At 42.8% G+C, this 14,728-nt stretch overlaps 1 protein-coding gene across 4 annotated transcripts in view; it reads right to left on the minus strand.

The window, feature by feature from the left end:
• Positions 1–12,888, minus strand: part of PDCD1LG2 (programmed cell death 1 ligand 2) — a 96,908-nt gene extending 84,020 nt beyond the window's left edge. For all 4 annotated transcript variants that reach the window (XR_006775358.2, XR_015722955.1, XM_045772462.2 and 1 more), the window contains exons 1-2: positions 12,526–12,888; positions 393–461 (exon numbers count right to left, since the gene is read on the minus strand). Coding sequence is in view for 2 of the 4 variants with exons in the window: in XM_045772462.2 (XP_045628418.1) it covers positions 393–461; positions 12,526–12,547 (91 nt within the window). In the remaining 2 variants the exon portion in view is untranslated. The remainder of the gene's footprint in view (positions 1–392; positions 462–12,525) is intronic.
• Positions 12,889–14,728: the final 1,840 nt, after the last annotated feature.

The following is a 14,728-nucleotide window of genomic DNA, read 5'->3' on the forward strand; positions in this document are numbered from 1 at the left end:
TTCCAAAACCCCATTCCAAAGTGGGAAGATTAGGGGTTGTCTGCCATGCTCGATTATCCATCACCATAGCACAGTAAGGTAGAAAGGACATTAGTCGTGTAGGAAGCTTGCCTGTGCCGCCTATTGACTGTGTAATCTCAGGTAAATTAAAGAACTTTTCTGAATTCCAGTTTCCTCCTCTGTCAAATGGTTATTATTTCTGTAAGACAGGGACATGGGCAAGCACAGGCCACCCTGGGCACCATTCTCTTTACTGTGCATGTAACAGAGAGTAATCACACTTCCTCTCAAAGAAAGCCCTCAGCCTGAGGACCCCCATTCTCATCATTGGCTTCAGCTAGGGGCAACTGCTCACTCATCTTTCTCAACCCCCTCCTTTTGCCCTTTCTTACCTGCTGTCTGATGAAGCTGCATTCCCAGGCTCAAAAGTAGCAGAAGGAGGAACATGGTCTGTACCCGATCTGAAATAAACAATTGAAAGTCTCAGAGCCTCCTGCAGTTTTGCTGGGTCTTGTGATTTGGTGATTTGCTTGTTCCTGAAAACAGGGAAATGATGTGGAAACAAGCCCCTGGAAGAGAAGTTAAAAGTTGATTGCCTGGAGGAGAAGGGAGACAAGGTAAGAGGAAGCAAGGTGTTCTTTATCAATCCAAATTAGAAGCTCTTCTTCCTCTTGAGACTATGAACCAGTTCTCATGAATCACCCACACTGAACCCCTTTGTGATTATCTGAGCCCCTTTGTCTCTTCCACAAAGCCTCCCATAGTTTTTTCAGTAGTGGATCCTTGAAAATCAAATGATTGTCAAATGAATAATGCACACCAACTTCTTCAGGTGGACTTGAACTCTGGGAGTCAGATACTCAAGGACAGCACTCAGTTGAACAGAGCTAGATTCTCAACAAACACTTGATATTTGCCTGGATAGGAAAGTGTCAAGTTCTTTTGAGTGTTGTGGTGGAGTTTGCCCATTATTTGAACTACCTGTTACTAAGAAGTTTAGACAGGGAGAGAACAGAACTGGCTCCACTGAGTGGGTGCCCGACCTGGTTCTGCCACACCTCCTATGCTTCTACCTTTGTTCCCAGGCTTTCTCCCATCCAAAGACTTCTCGTGGTCGAGGCAAAAGGGACAGAATATATCACTGTGAGCAATTGTGTCCTCAAAGGGGCTTTCAAAATTTTATCAGCAGTGGAACCATTTCTCCAAGGGAAATTGGTTGGAGCCATACATCTAAGTCATACGCTGGTCACAGTGGGATGGAAAGCCCGCAGAGGATCTGGATTAGGTGAACCACATGATCTCATTACATTTCTAAAAGAGGACTCAGCTTTGGTGTAGACAATAGACTCTCCGGAAGGACAGTTGGTTGGACAAGATCAGAAGGATGATCAGTGAGGAATGTTTTCACAGAGATGATGGTTTGGATCGAGTGGTGGTGCTGGTAGAGGTGAGAAGTGGTCTGCAGGAAGGTATATATTATACACAAATATATATTTGATCTTTACATTTATTTTTCCAGCAGCCTTATTGAAGTATACTTGACATACAATAAAGAATGTGTGTGTGTGCGTGCATGGGTGTGCATATGTGTGTATATACATATATACTTAAAACACAGACAATTCAGTGGTACAATTCAGTGGTTTTCAGTATATTCACAGAATTGTGAAACCCACACCATTATCTAATTTTGGATCATTTTCATTACCCCAAAAAGGAACTTACTACCCATTGACAGAAACTTCCCAATTCCCCTTCCCTCTCCTTCCAATCTCTGGCAACCACCAATATACTTTCTGTCTCTACTGTTTTGCTTATTCTGGATATTTCATAAAAATGGAATCATACACTATGTAACCTTTTGAATCTAGCTTCTTTCACTGAGCTTAGTATTTCCAAGATTCATTTATGTTGTAGTACATATCAGTACTTGATTCCTTTTCATGATTGAATAATATTTCATTGTATGAATATACCTCATCTTGTTTATCCTATTCATCAGTTGATGGACATTTGGATTGTTTCTACTTGTTGGCTTTTAGAATAATGCTGCTATGGACATTCATGTACAAGTTTTTGTGTAGGCATGTTTTCAATTATCTTAGATATGTAGGAGTGGAATTGCTTGGTTAAATGGTAACTCTATGCTTAACTTTTTGAGAAACTGCCAAAGTGTTTATCAAATATATAATGTGCAAATGCTTTCTCTCATTCTGCAAATTGTCTTCTCAGTTTCTTGATAGTGTTCTTTGAAGCACAAATATTTTAATTTAATTTTAAAGCACAAATTCATTTAATTCTGGGGATGAAGTCCAATTTATTTATTTTCTCTTTTATTGCTTATGCTTTAGGTGTCATATCTAAGAAACCATTGCCAAATCCAAGGTTGCAAAAATTTACATCTATGTTTTCTTCTGAGTATTTTATAGCTTTAGTTCTTATATCTAGGTCTTTGATCCATTTTGAGGGTTTTTTTTTTTAAATAATGATTGTTCTTTTTTAAAAAAGATTTTATTTATTTATTTGACACAGAGAGAGAGCACAAGCCGGGGGAGCGGCGGGCAGAAGGAGAGGGAGAAGCAGGCTCCCCGCTGAGCAATGAGCCCTATGTGGGACTCGATCCCAGGACCCTGAGATCATGACCTGAGCCAAAGGCAGTCGCTTAACCAACTGAGCCACCCAGGAACCCCAATAATTGTTCTTTTATAGCCTAAATCATAATTTTAGCCACTGGAAGTCCCTTCAAGGTAGCCTCTGTTTCCTTTTCACACAATCCTATTAATCTTGGGAAGTTTGTTTGCTTTCTGAACAAAATGCCTTAAGCTGATTTCATGACTTTGCTGCCCAAACATGCAATTAGCCTTTCCCTATGAAGTCCTTTTTTTTTTCCAATTTTTTTAAAGCTAAAAATAAAACAAAACCAGTTTACCCATTTCTTCCACTCACTAAACCCTTACCTCTGGCAACCACCAATCTGTTCTCTGTACCTGTGAGCTTTGTTTGTTTGCTTGCTTGTTTTAGATTCCACATGTAAGTGAAACCACACAGTATTCATCTTTCTCTGAGTTATTTCGCTTAATGTAATAATTCCTTTGAGGTCCATCCATGTTGTTGCAAATGGCAAAATTTCATTCTTTTTTTGGGCTGAGTAATATTCCATTACACATACACACACACAGGTTGATTCATGTCTTATATCAAGATTCATATCTTATATGAATCAACCTGTGTGTGTGTGTGTGTGTGTGTGTGTGTGTTCCAGAAGTATTCCCAGAAGTGGAATTGCTGGATCACATGGTAGTTTTATTTTTTATTTATCATTTTTTTAAGGAACCTCCACACTGTTTTCCATAGTAGCTATATCAACTTAGAATCCCACCAGTGTGCACAAGGGTCTCCTTTCTCCACATCCTCGCCAACACTTGTTGTTTCTTGTCTTTTTGATACTAGCCATTCTTAACAAGTGTGAGGTGATATCTCATGGTGGTTTTAACTTGCATTTCCCTGATGATTATTGATGTTGAGCATCTTTTCATGTATCTTTTGGTTATTTGTATGTCTTGTTTTGAAAAATGTCTATTCAGATCCTCTACCCATTTTTATATTGACTGTGTGTGTGTGTGTGTGTGTGTGTATGTTACTATTGAGTTGTATGAGTTCTTTAGATATTTTGGATATTAACCCTTTATCAGATATATGATTTGCAAATCTTTTCTCCCATTCAGTAGGTTGACTTAATTTTATTGATGATTTCTTTTGCTGTGCAGAAGCTTTTTAGCTTGACACAGTCCCAACTTTTAATTTTTGCTTTTGTGTTTTTGCTTTTGGTGTCAGATTCAAAAATCATCACCAAGTCCAATGTCAAGGAGTTCATCACCTAGGTTTTCTTCTAGGACTTTTTTGGTTTCACATCTTATACTCAAGTCTTTAATCCATTTTGAGTTAATTTCTGTGTATGGTGTAAGAAAGTGGTCCAGTTTCATTCTTTTGTGTGTGGCTGTCCAATATTTCCAATGCTATTTATTGAAGACTTTGGAATATATTCCTCAGTTTCTTCATTTTGCCTGACTCTCTGTGTTTCTATGCAGCAGATGAAACAACTACGTCTACAAGTCTTGAAGAATTAGTCTTATGTAGGAAATGAAACTTGATATTCAACCCTGCCTCAGCTCTTAGTTGTCTTGCAAAGCTTTGTGCTTGTCCAAGCAGTCAGTTCTATCTTAAATAGCTCCCAGTAGTAGAGGATGTACCAAGACCTGTCAGTAGCCCGAAGGGGAGGAGCTTTGCACCTAGATTCAGGTTGGTTGAAAGTCAGATCCTTAGGCAGCAGCTTGTGAAAGTATACAAATAATACAGTCCTGTGGGCTGGAAGTGTAAGTCCTATTGGCCACCAAGGCCAGGCAATCTGGAGGTGTTCTCTGGGTGGCAGTCACAAAAATCTGGGTTCCAGATGACTATATAAGCTTTCTGCTGGATCATACCGGTGAGTGGAAGCAAGGCAGAGGGCGAGCACCAAGATGGTGTCCACAGCCTATGTTCCTTGAGAGCAGCTTTGTAGGCCACTTAATGTGTGCAAGACCTTAAGACTACCGCTCAGGCTGAAGCTCTAGGAGAAGCAAAGAGGCTTCCCTCACAGAGAGACTGGGGTGTGTACATCAGTGTGCTGTCTATTCAGTGCTCTGGGGGCAGAAGCCTGCCAGGAGACATCTCTGATTCTCACAGTCCCGTGGAAAGGAGTAATTCAAGCCCCTGGCCAAAAGAGGCCGATGACGTAGGGGTGGGGAGTCCCCTGGGCAGATGCTGCAAAAACCGGTACACCAGACACCTGCAAGGCTCCCTGCCAGGAAATACTGGTTCTCTGGAGTGAGTCAGAGAATAAGTGTGCAAAGAGCACCAGCCTTCCACGGTCCCTGGAAAGAATTATACCAGCCCCTAGAAGTGTGTTCGTTTGAAGCCTGTCCCTCAGACTGTAGCCATGTAGATTAGCTGATAGGCTTCCTTTACAGAAAGACTGAGCTGCAGGGTCTGTGGCTATTCTGGCTCCCTTACATTTCCATATGAATTTTAGGATCAGCTTGTCCACTAACACACACCAAAAAAGGCAGCTGGACTCTCGATAGGAGTTGCACTGAATCTGTAGGCCCATTGGGGAAATTAGCTATCTTAATGATACTGAGCCTTCCAAATAGGAACATAGCATGTCTTTCCATTTATTTAGGTCTCCTATCTTTTCAAATAAGAACTTATGGGGTTTGCTGTCAGGTTGGATATGCAGTTTGACAAAAATAGAGAAATCCAGGAAAATTTCCAGATTTGAAGCTTGAGGCATTAGGGCAATGGAAGTGCTAATTTTAAACTGGAGAAGACAGAGAAAAACAGATTAAGGAGCAGAAATCAGTCTATGTTTGGCATGTACGTGGTTTGAGATGCCAACTAGACATCCATGCGAAGATGTTTAGTAAGCAGTTGGATAACAGATAGTCCAGAGTTTGGAGTACAGATAAATTTGGGAGTCCTCAATGGCTACATGTTACTTAATGCCAGGGGGCTGCATGACATTACCACGAGAGACACATGGGAGAAAAAGTGTCCAAGGATAGAGATGTGGGGCAGTTCAACATTTAGGGGTCTCTGGGAGGGAGGGCACTAGCAAAGAAGATTGAGGGGAAGGGCAAAAAGGCAAATTAATCATGTCTTTTATTTTCTGTTTTCTGATGCTTTGATGTCTGATGCTTGCTGATCCTGCAGGGACTGCCCCTCCCAGGATTAGCCAGTTCCTAGAGATAGTAAACAACTCACCCAGGGCAGGCCTTTCAAATGCAAATGAAGCAACCCAGAACCCCTCATTCCAACCACCTCTATTACTGCCCTAACCACCCTAGGGCCAGGTACCCCACAACAAGGGACAGCCCCTATGTTCCAAATACTGATGAACTATTTCAAACTAGACAATGGAAGCCTGCTTACCCTGCGTTGCCCATTCCTTCTTGTGGAAACCACAATAAAGACTTCTGGCCACATTTCCCCTTCTGCTCTGCCTCCTGTCTGACCCTGGTGCTTCCCTGTGTGGCCCCTGCAGTGTGACATGTCTCCTCTCAGGATCCGAGAACACGACAAGGTATTTTTTTTCAATAGCAGTTATCTCCTGATCTGTTGGCCTTGCCATACTTCAATTACAATGAAAGCTAGAGTTTAAAACACAGTGCTACAAGGAGGGAGTGCTCAGCTGAGCCAAATGCTGCTGAGGGTTGGCATTAGCAGTGTGGAGGTCATGAGTGAGCTCGCCAAGCAGGACATCGGGGGATTTGGTGCAAATGAAATCCTGTGTAAAGTGAAGAGAAAATAAGAGTAAGGGTGCAGAGCCAATGGAATATAGGCAACACTTCAGAGAAGAGTGCTATAAAGGGAGCAAGCAATGAGGCAGTAGCTAGAAGGGACTGTGAGGTCCATAGTGGGCAGTAGTCTTGTTCTCTTTTTTAGGGAGGGACATATTAGCAGGCAACAACTGGGAGCCCCATCTAGTGCTTTCCATAGGGAAATGCTGGACCTTAGCTGGTCTTGAAGACCCTCTTCCTTATTGAAAATGCAAATGTACCCAGACAAGGTATCATCTTAATGTGGCAGTTGCCGAGCATCCTTATTTCTGGAGCTCAAAACGATAGCGTGTAACATGCTCTGGCAACAGAAAGGATGCCTGGCTCACCCACCTATAGCTGTAACTTCCCTTTCTTCCTTGCCCACCCGGGGGGACTTTCCTTGTACACTGCCTCCTTTGGCCGACAGAGAGATAGACGCTGCTACGAAGGTACTTTCCAACCAGCCGCCTTCTTCCTTCTAGGGATAGTATCTTCCATGCAATGGATAAGATCTCACACTCTAAAGTCAGACACATCTGATCTCAAATCCTGGGCCTAGAAATAAAGTGCCTCTAAGACCCTGGGCACTTTATTAAAACTCCTTGTGCCTCATTTTCCTATAATGCCAATAATAATAACACCTACCTCAAGCCAGAACCTTGGGGGTGTCATCTTAAACCTCTATATCTCTTATCTTGCTAATTTAGTCCATCTCCCAGTCCTGTTAATTCTGTGTCGGGATACTTCTGGATGATGATACTTCTTTCTACCACCCACTGCTATCGCCCTAATTCGGCATCTTGTCATTCCTCCTTATACTGTAGCAGAGCATCCTGCTCAAAATCCTTCGATGGCTCAACATTTCACTGAGAATAAAATCCTATGTCTGTCTAGTAGCCCAAGCAAGGGGGACATCTGCCTTGAGTCCCATGCTTTAGAGGACCCAAGAGTGGCCATGCCTCTCCCTGCAGTGTGATGTGTTTGCAGAGAGTTAAGAGTGTCCTCTGGAGCTCTTGACCTACCACCCATTACAATTTGGGTTCTTGGGATTCTGGAATTCTCTCAATGGCCCTAAGCCTGCTCCCAGGCCTGTGGGGCTTCTTCCCCAGATCCATTGCCCCAAGGGCTGACCTTGCTTCCAGTGTGCACTTGCCTATATCCAGAGACTTTCCTTGCTCTTTCTGGTGAGACTGCCTCATGCAGAATCGCAAGAGCGCCACCTCTCCAGCATTCCCAACTCTCCTTACTATCTCACTTTTCCAAAACACTCATTACCATCTAACATACCATATAATGTACTCATTTGTTTTTATTGGATTATCAGCTGCCGTCTTCCATAAGAATATAATCACTGAAAGGACAGAGATCTTTGTTTGGCTTCCTAATATCCTTCAGTCCCTAAAACTGTGTTTGGTAGGAAGCTGGCACTCCAATTACACTGGTTGAATGAATTAGTCTTTTACCTGGTAGGCAGAAGAATCTCCTGAACACAGAATTATCAGATGTGATCGTGATGCCCCTGCTTAGACTTCAATAGCTCCCATGATTTATAAGGTCAAGTTCTCCTTAACATGGGCTACACAGCCTTCTGTGATCTGGTCTCTCCTGCCTTAGCCACAGAAATAATGCGTGTGTTTTCCATGACTAGGTCTTCACAGGTGCTCTGAGATTCTAATCTCATATCTGATTTCCTTTTATTTTGTTTAATCTTACCTTCCCTCTGTCTCAGTTTCTACTTGAGCTCAAAGAAACTGCCCTGGGTCATAAATATTTCCTTAAGTGGCCTTATATTCTGCCTTCGACACAAGGAGATAAGCCTTTTCTAACTGCTCTAAGCTGTTCCTCCTGCCTCAATTGTTATCTCCTATTAACTGGTGTTAGCACTAACCTCCTTACTGGTATAGTAATTGGTTACACATCTGTCTTTCATGCTAGAACAAGAGTTCTTTGAACTGTGTTAAGTCCTTATAACAATTTTCTTTTTGTTTGTGTGTGTTTGGTCTACGGCCATACCACCCTGAACAGGCCCGATCTCATCTTTGTGTGTTTGTGCGTATGTGTGTGTGTGTTTCATGACTGTTTATAACTCTTTATAACCAATTATGACTGCTCCCTGAATGGACAGATGAATGAGTGCATACGTGGCAATTTAGCATCATACTCTAAGACTACTGGCCCCCCAGCTGATTCCTTTCTCTATTGGAGAAACAAAAAACTTAATTTGGTTAATAATTTTGGCCCCAAATAAGAAAGAAATTTTCATCAGTTTAAGTCACTGACAGTGGAATGGGCTGCTAATGGGGTGGGGACATCATCACCCCTGGAATTGCTTAAGCAAAGGTGTAGGTAGAAGGAAGCGTTTCCATAACAGATGGGAGGTTAAAAGGATATCTCTTTAGTAAGATTATTTACAAGATTGTTTCCCCAAAGAATGTTCTCATAGGTACCTCAAGCCTCTCAACCTCTCTCATCAAGGTACCTCAACATCAAGGTACCTCTCTCATAGGTACTTCAACCTCATCAACCTCTCTCAAAAGGCCAGTCCATCTCAATGAAATCTTTGCCCTCTGGGTGCCTTAGGAAAATGACATTTTCTGAAAGAGCAGGTTCTGGAAACCTTCAATATTAGGAAAGTATGAACTCTTTCATATTCTGGCTGGCAAAACCTGAAAGAGTTTATTTGGAGAACTTGAGTACGTTGCCAAAATTAATTAACTCAAGGATGTATGTAAGACTCTCCTTTGGCCAAGAGACTATAGAGATGACTATTCTCCATGAGATGAAATGAAATGGGTTCAAACAACCATGGCTCCTCTTCAGTCTCCCCTTTTAAAATTCACCTTTGTTTGGATGTAAGGATCTTACTGTCCAGGCCTGCGTGGCTTTTCATTTTTATCTTAATTGTATATTCCTTATGCAGGAGTTTGCTTGTGCTGGAGCTTCCATCAGGCAGAGGATGCTCACTGAAGCCATGTGTTCTCAGGCAAGCTACCCTCTAAGGGATACATTGGAACATGAGCAGAAGAAGCCAGTTTTCAATCACATGATCAGTTTAGCTGAATTTCTTAATTTCTGGATAATTCTTAATGAATTTTTGGGTAATTCTTAACAATTCTGCCTATGAACACACCCCAGCAGTTGAGGCATCCTCATGGTATGAAACAGAGTAGAACAGCATAGGATATAAGATTCGAGAACATTTTCTGGTGGCTCTACAAAGAGTCATGAAGGGCCTCTCAGTCACAAGTTCTCAGGCTTGAGAAAGAGAAGAAGCAAAGGCTACTCTTTTTAGGTTGGTGAGGAGTCTTGCTCAGATTGTTGCCCTGCCTTTGCTCTCTCCCAGGTCACTGGGGAAGCTGCTTCTCTTGATGGCATGGTCTCTGAGCTGGGCATTAGGAAACATTAGTCTATTTAGTCTCAGTTCAAATTTAACTTAAATTCAAATTGCATCTCAACTTTTTAGCCAATAAATACTATTCTCCCACTTTTTGCAAGTCTTTGAATTAGGGAATCAATTCAAATCAAAGTGGGGAATCAAGAAAAGGATTCATGTAAGAAAGGGTTCCTGCCCTTGAAGACATGATAACGTAGTCAGAAAGCTGAAATTCTGTACACATGAAAAATAGTAAGAAGTGATGTGAAAGGTTTTGCATAAAAATGCCCAAACCATGCAAGTTGATTGGTGGAAGGACACTTCCAAGATGAGTGGGATTTGGAGAGTCGGAGCTATTCTTGAGGCTCCTGCAGAAATGTTAGAAGTAATCTCGGAGGTTCACACACACACAGGGCTTGTTGAGGGGGACTGGGAGTAGCATATCTATGCTGAAAATACAGGTCGAGACAAAAATGTCAAGGGCTTAATGCCAGGTAGATCTGCCAGGGGAGATAGTGACAGTTACTCAACAAGTGAATGACAATACCAAAGGAGTGTCTGAAATAGATTAAAGCTGGTGGGGATTTGTTTAGTTTTGTTTTTATCTGTATAGAATTGAGGGAGTGAGATGGAATGCCAGTCACTCAATTAGAGTGTCATGGTGTTAATCCAGATATTTGGTGAAGTCCCTGATTCAGGGTCAGAAAAGGGAAGAAAGGTTGAGGAAGGAGAAACTTATTACAAGACAATGCACAAAACAATTGACAAAGCAATTAACAAGCAGCTATCCATCCAGGAAAGAAGGAGAAGCAACAAGTGAACTGTGGTTTTGAGACCTGACAATCAAGACAATACTGATGCCATTGCATAAATGACAAAGGAAATACTAGATCAGGAGCTGAGTTTTAGAGCTGGGTTCTATGAAATGAATTGGGTTTGAGTCATGAAGTAATTAAAACAATTCAAGAAAAATGAAAGTCTTATGTTTGGGACACAATTCAGCGATAGAGATAAAGATGATAAAGTTATTCTAATATGCAAATGTTAATTGACATTGGGGAATGAATTAAGTCTCTTGGGGGGAGACTACAAAAACACAGGTTAGAGAAAAAAGATCTGAACTCTGATGAATGCCCCCAAATTAGGAGATCAGATGTAAGAGAACAGAGAAGAAGGCAAAGAAGAAATGGTCCTAAGAGTATGAGAAGCTCCCCCACTGTAGTATCTCAGAGCCAAGGGAGGAAAACTTCAAGAAGCAGAGGGGTTTGGTAATAGAGGTCTGGCAAATAAGAACTTGAAACCAGCCCCTAGAGGTGTTAGAGAGGGCTGGAAGGCATTGAGCTGACTGGGGCTGGATAAACTTTCAGATTCCCTTATCCATCCTGGAATTCTGTCACTTGATGAAAGACTGGGGAACAAAATCTATGGGAGCCCTGCTGCAGAAGAGCAGGTTGTGGCACGAGGAGGTCAGGCTGCAGGTGCCTCATTACAGGGTAACTCAAGTATGCCCCAGTAAAGGCACGTGCTGTATTTGGACACTGCTATGTGGAATAAAAATGTCACACAACAATCTATGGACTCTGTCCCATGCATCTTAAACCAAGTGAACTCAGAAGCGTGACCTGAAATACTATCTCTGAGTTCATTTGCACTGTCTCCTCAAATCAACCCCAAACTGCCCCCCGAATATTCCACAAACTTCCCACATCTGGGGATTCAAGCTGTGGATTCATCAAATCAGGTCATTTACAACTCAACAAGCATCTAGTGAGCGCCAATGCACTGTGCCTGGGACTTGGGACTGAGAGAACCTAAAAGGCGCGGTCCTTGCCCAGGAAGAGCTCCAGCTGAATGGAAAGGTTCACACACAAGAGAAATATGGGAGAAGACACCTGGAAGCTGCAGATAACGAAGAGCTGCTGGTAGTGAGAGTTCAGGCGATGAACACTCACAGACCACTTCTGAGAGACAAGAGTAATATGGTTCATCCATTCATTGACTCTTAGGCTTGGAAGGGAGCTTGGAGAACATCCAGTCAATTGGCATTTGACTCCTGAGACTATGTCTGATTACTGTTGACACTGACTATCCTTGCTGTGCATTTTGTCAATGGATATCTGTGATTCCGTTCCACAGAACCACAGGAGTTCAGTGTTAGAAGGCCTTATTTGTAGGCAATTTTACTCAAGCTGCTCACTTCAACCCTCTCCCACAAGAATCCACAGTCATCTCTTTTCTACTCTACGCACCCAGGCAGTGAGCAGTAAAGAACAGTGGCTGCAGGTTTCTCTCATTTAGCTAACCTTGCTCTAAATGAATCATGTTTTAAAAAAAAACCATGGTTGCCTGTATTGTAAGTTAATTTAATTGTAGTTGCATTTTTGGTTGTTGTGGTTCTGTGTTTTAAATAGCTTATTCTTAGAGCATAGCTTGTAAACACTGACTAGCCTAGAATGGTGATTGCCTGCCATAGGGATAACCACAAACAGATGTCCAATGTAAAAAAAAATAAAATAAAGACACAAATTTTTAAGTTCCAATAACCCTCCTCAATTCTAAGCTGAGAGACAATCTCAAGATAGTTCATTTTTTTCACTGCACATTTATTATGTGCAGAAAAAAGAAAACTCATCTCCTTAAACTTCCCAACACGAGTAATAAGTAACGAGCAAGTAGGAGAAATCCCGCTATTTTGGAGACGGCCAGAAATGAGCTTGTTGGTGTGCCTGAGCGTAACTGCCAAGCAGATTTCCTCCTGCCCCCAGTGATGTGGAGTGAAAGTTTGCCCACACTTACCCAACCGTGGCGGCCTCATCATCGTCTGCAACACCAACTCAAGGTAGGAGAAAATCTCAACCTACTAGATACTCACAGCAGAACTTAGCACCACTCCTCAGGGAAATACATAAAGGAAAATACAAAAACAAACAGCTGCTCTTGCGTCAGAGCCCCTCACAGAAGCCAGCAAACAGCCAAAACAAAACAAAACAAAACAAAACAAACATAGGTTACTGTCTTGAACACTACAACAAGCAGTAGCTCTGAGCCAGGACTCTTTCTGGCTGGCAGAGGGACATACGAGGGTGGGTCACGAAAAGCTGTCACTAAGGTACTTGAAGCAAGGGAAGAAAAGATATCATCTCCATCCAGCTCAGGCTTCCTTGTAACATGAGGGTAATTCAAACCAAAACTGGCTCTGAGGAACTGACTGAAGCCCAGCCTACTGAGAAGTTTTGGTTTTGCTTTTAAGCATGTCTTCTCTGCCCTCAGGTACCCCTTGAACTGTGTCCCTGGGGAAGGTGGTACAAGCTTAGTGGTAGGAGAAGGGGACGGAAAGAACACCAGCATGTTCTCGCCCTGTGCCTGGAAACTTACACAGGTACCTTTGTGAGTTTCCCAGTGCTGTAGTCAGAAGTTATCACAGACTGGGGGACTTCAAACAGCAGACACTGTGCTCACACTTCTCTCACATTTCTGGAGGTGAGAGACATGTGAAATCAGGCCACACTTCTTCTGAAGTCTTTAGGGATGAATGCTCCCTTGCGTCTTCCCAGCTTCTGGTAGATTCTGGTAAGCCTTGGCATTCTCCTGGGCTTGTAGCTGATCACTCCAATCTCTGTCTCCATCTTCACATGACCTTCCTTATGTGTACCTTTGAATGTCCTTTCCTCTTCTTAGAAGGACACCAGCCATTGGATTATTGCCCACCCTAATCCAGGATGACTTCCTCTTAATTAATTACATCTGCAAATACCCTACTTCAAATAAGGTCATATTCTGAGGCTGCAGGTGGACATAAATATTTGGGAACACTATTTAACCCACTACAGTACTACACTTCATTCTTGGAGCAATGTGCGGTCTAGACACCATTAGGCCCATTTTATATATGAAGAAAGAGTCAAGGTCTAGCAACCCTTCCTCAGTTGCATGGCTGAATTTGAAGTTAGACCTCTGTGGTCCCACTACATCGTGAGGCTTTTCAGTAGCAAGACTCAAAGCAGGTGCAAGAAAAGGCCAATCTGAATGCAAGTCTGGGTGACCGACCCCATTCCTACGGCCCTGTCTCCTTGGGCTCATACGGGTGGATGAGCAGGGACAGGGCTCTGAAGCCCAGATGCGACCTGCTTTCTTAGCCATATTTCTTTAATGCTTTCGCGTCCTCTCTCCATGCCTTGCCTTTAGTTGGTTTTCTTCCGAAAAAGCAGCATTCTCCTTCCCTCCTTTTTCTTTTAACTGAATCCCTCAAACAAGAAGGAATGAAACTTGTATTGACTACAAATGGGACTGGCTGCCTAGACCCCAAGGATGGGGCTGTGTCTGTGGGAAGCCAGCCTTCCCCTGGGGACCTGCTTCTCCCCCCACAGCTCCAGGTACACGGTTTCACGGCAGATGCCTGCTCTTGCCTGACCTTCTTCCCCAGCTACCGTGATAGTCTGAGGAGTGGGCATGTGTCTGTCCCCTGTGTGGCTCTCAGAGTTTAGTATCCTCAGGATCCCCACCCCATCCAAGGAGTTCCTGTTTGTCTTGAGGAGGGAGCCACATTCCCCACCGTATGCCTTCCTCTGTCTGGTCTAAGCCCCTCTCTCTCTGCTGCTTTTCTGCACTCTTTGCTCTGGGCTCTTCTCTGTGCAACTGAGGTTTAGGAAAACAGACTCACCTCAGACCAGGAAAGGCTGGGGTGTTTTGACAACAGCACCCAAATAAAACTCAAACTGGTATCTCAGCACATTTGCTTGCCTCCTAAATCCATACGCCTCAACAAAACACGAGCGGGACAGATACCAAAGTGTTAACAGTGGCGTTTCTGGGTGGAGGACTTGCAGGTGATTTTTTAAAGGTTCCATCTTTTTACTTATATTTTATTTCCTAAATAACTTGCCATGGACACAAATGGCTTTTGTAAAGGCATAGAAATAATCCTTAAAAATCAGTCATGGACAGTACAGTTCATGGCTAACCAAGAGCAACAAGAAAACATTTAAGAACTTGGCCAAGG

Source organism: Ursus americanus, chromosome 34 (genome assembly GCF_024610735.1).
Source record: "Ursus americanus isolate L20-20 chromosome 34, mUrsAme1.1.p, whole genome shotgun sequence".
NCBI classification, from domain to species: Eukaryota; Metazoa; Chordata; class Mammalia; order Carnivora; family Ursidae; genus Ursus; species Ursus americanus.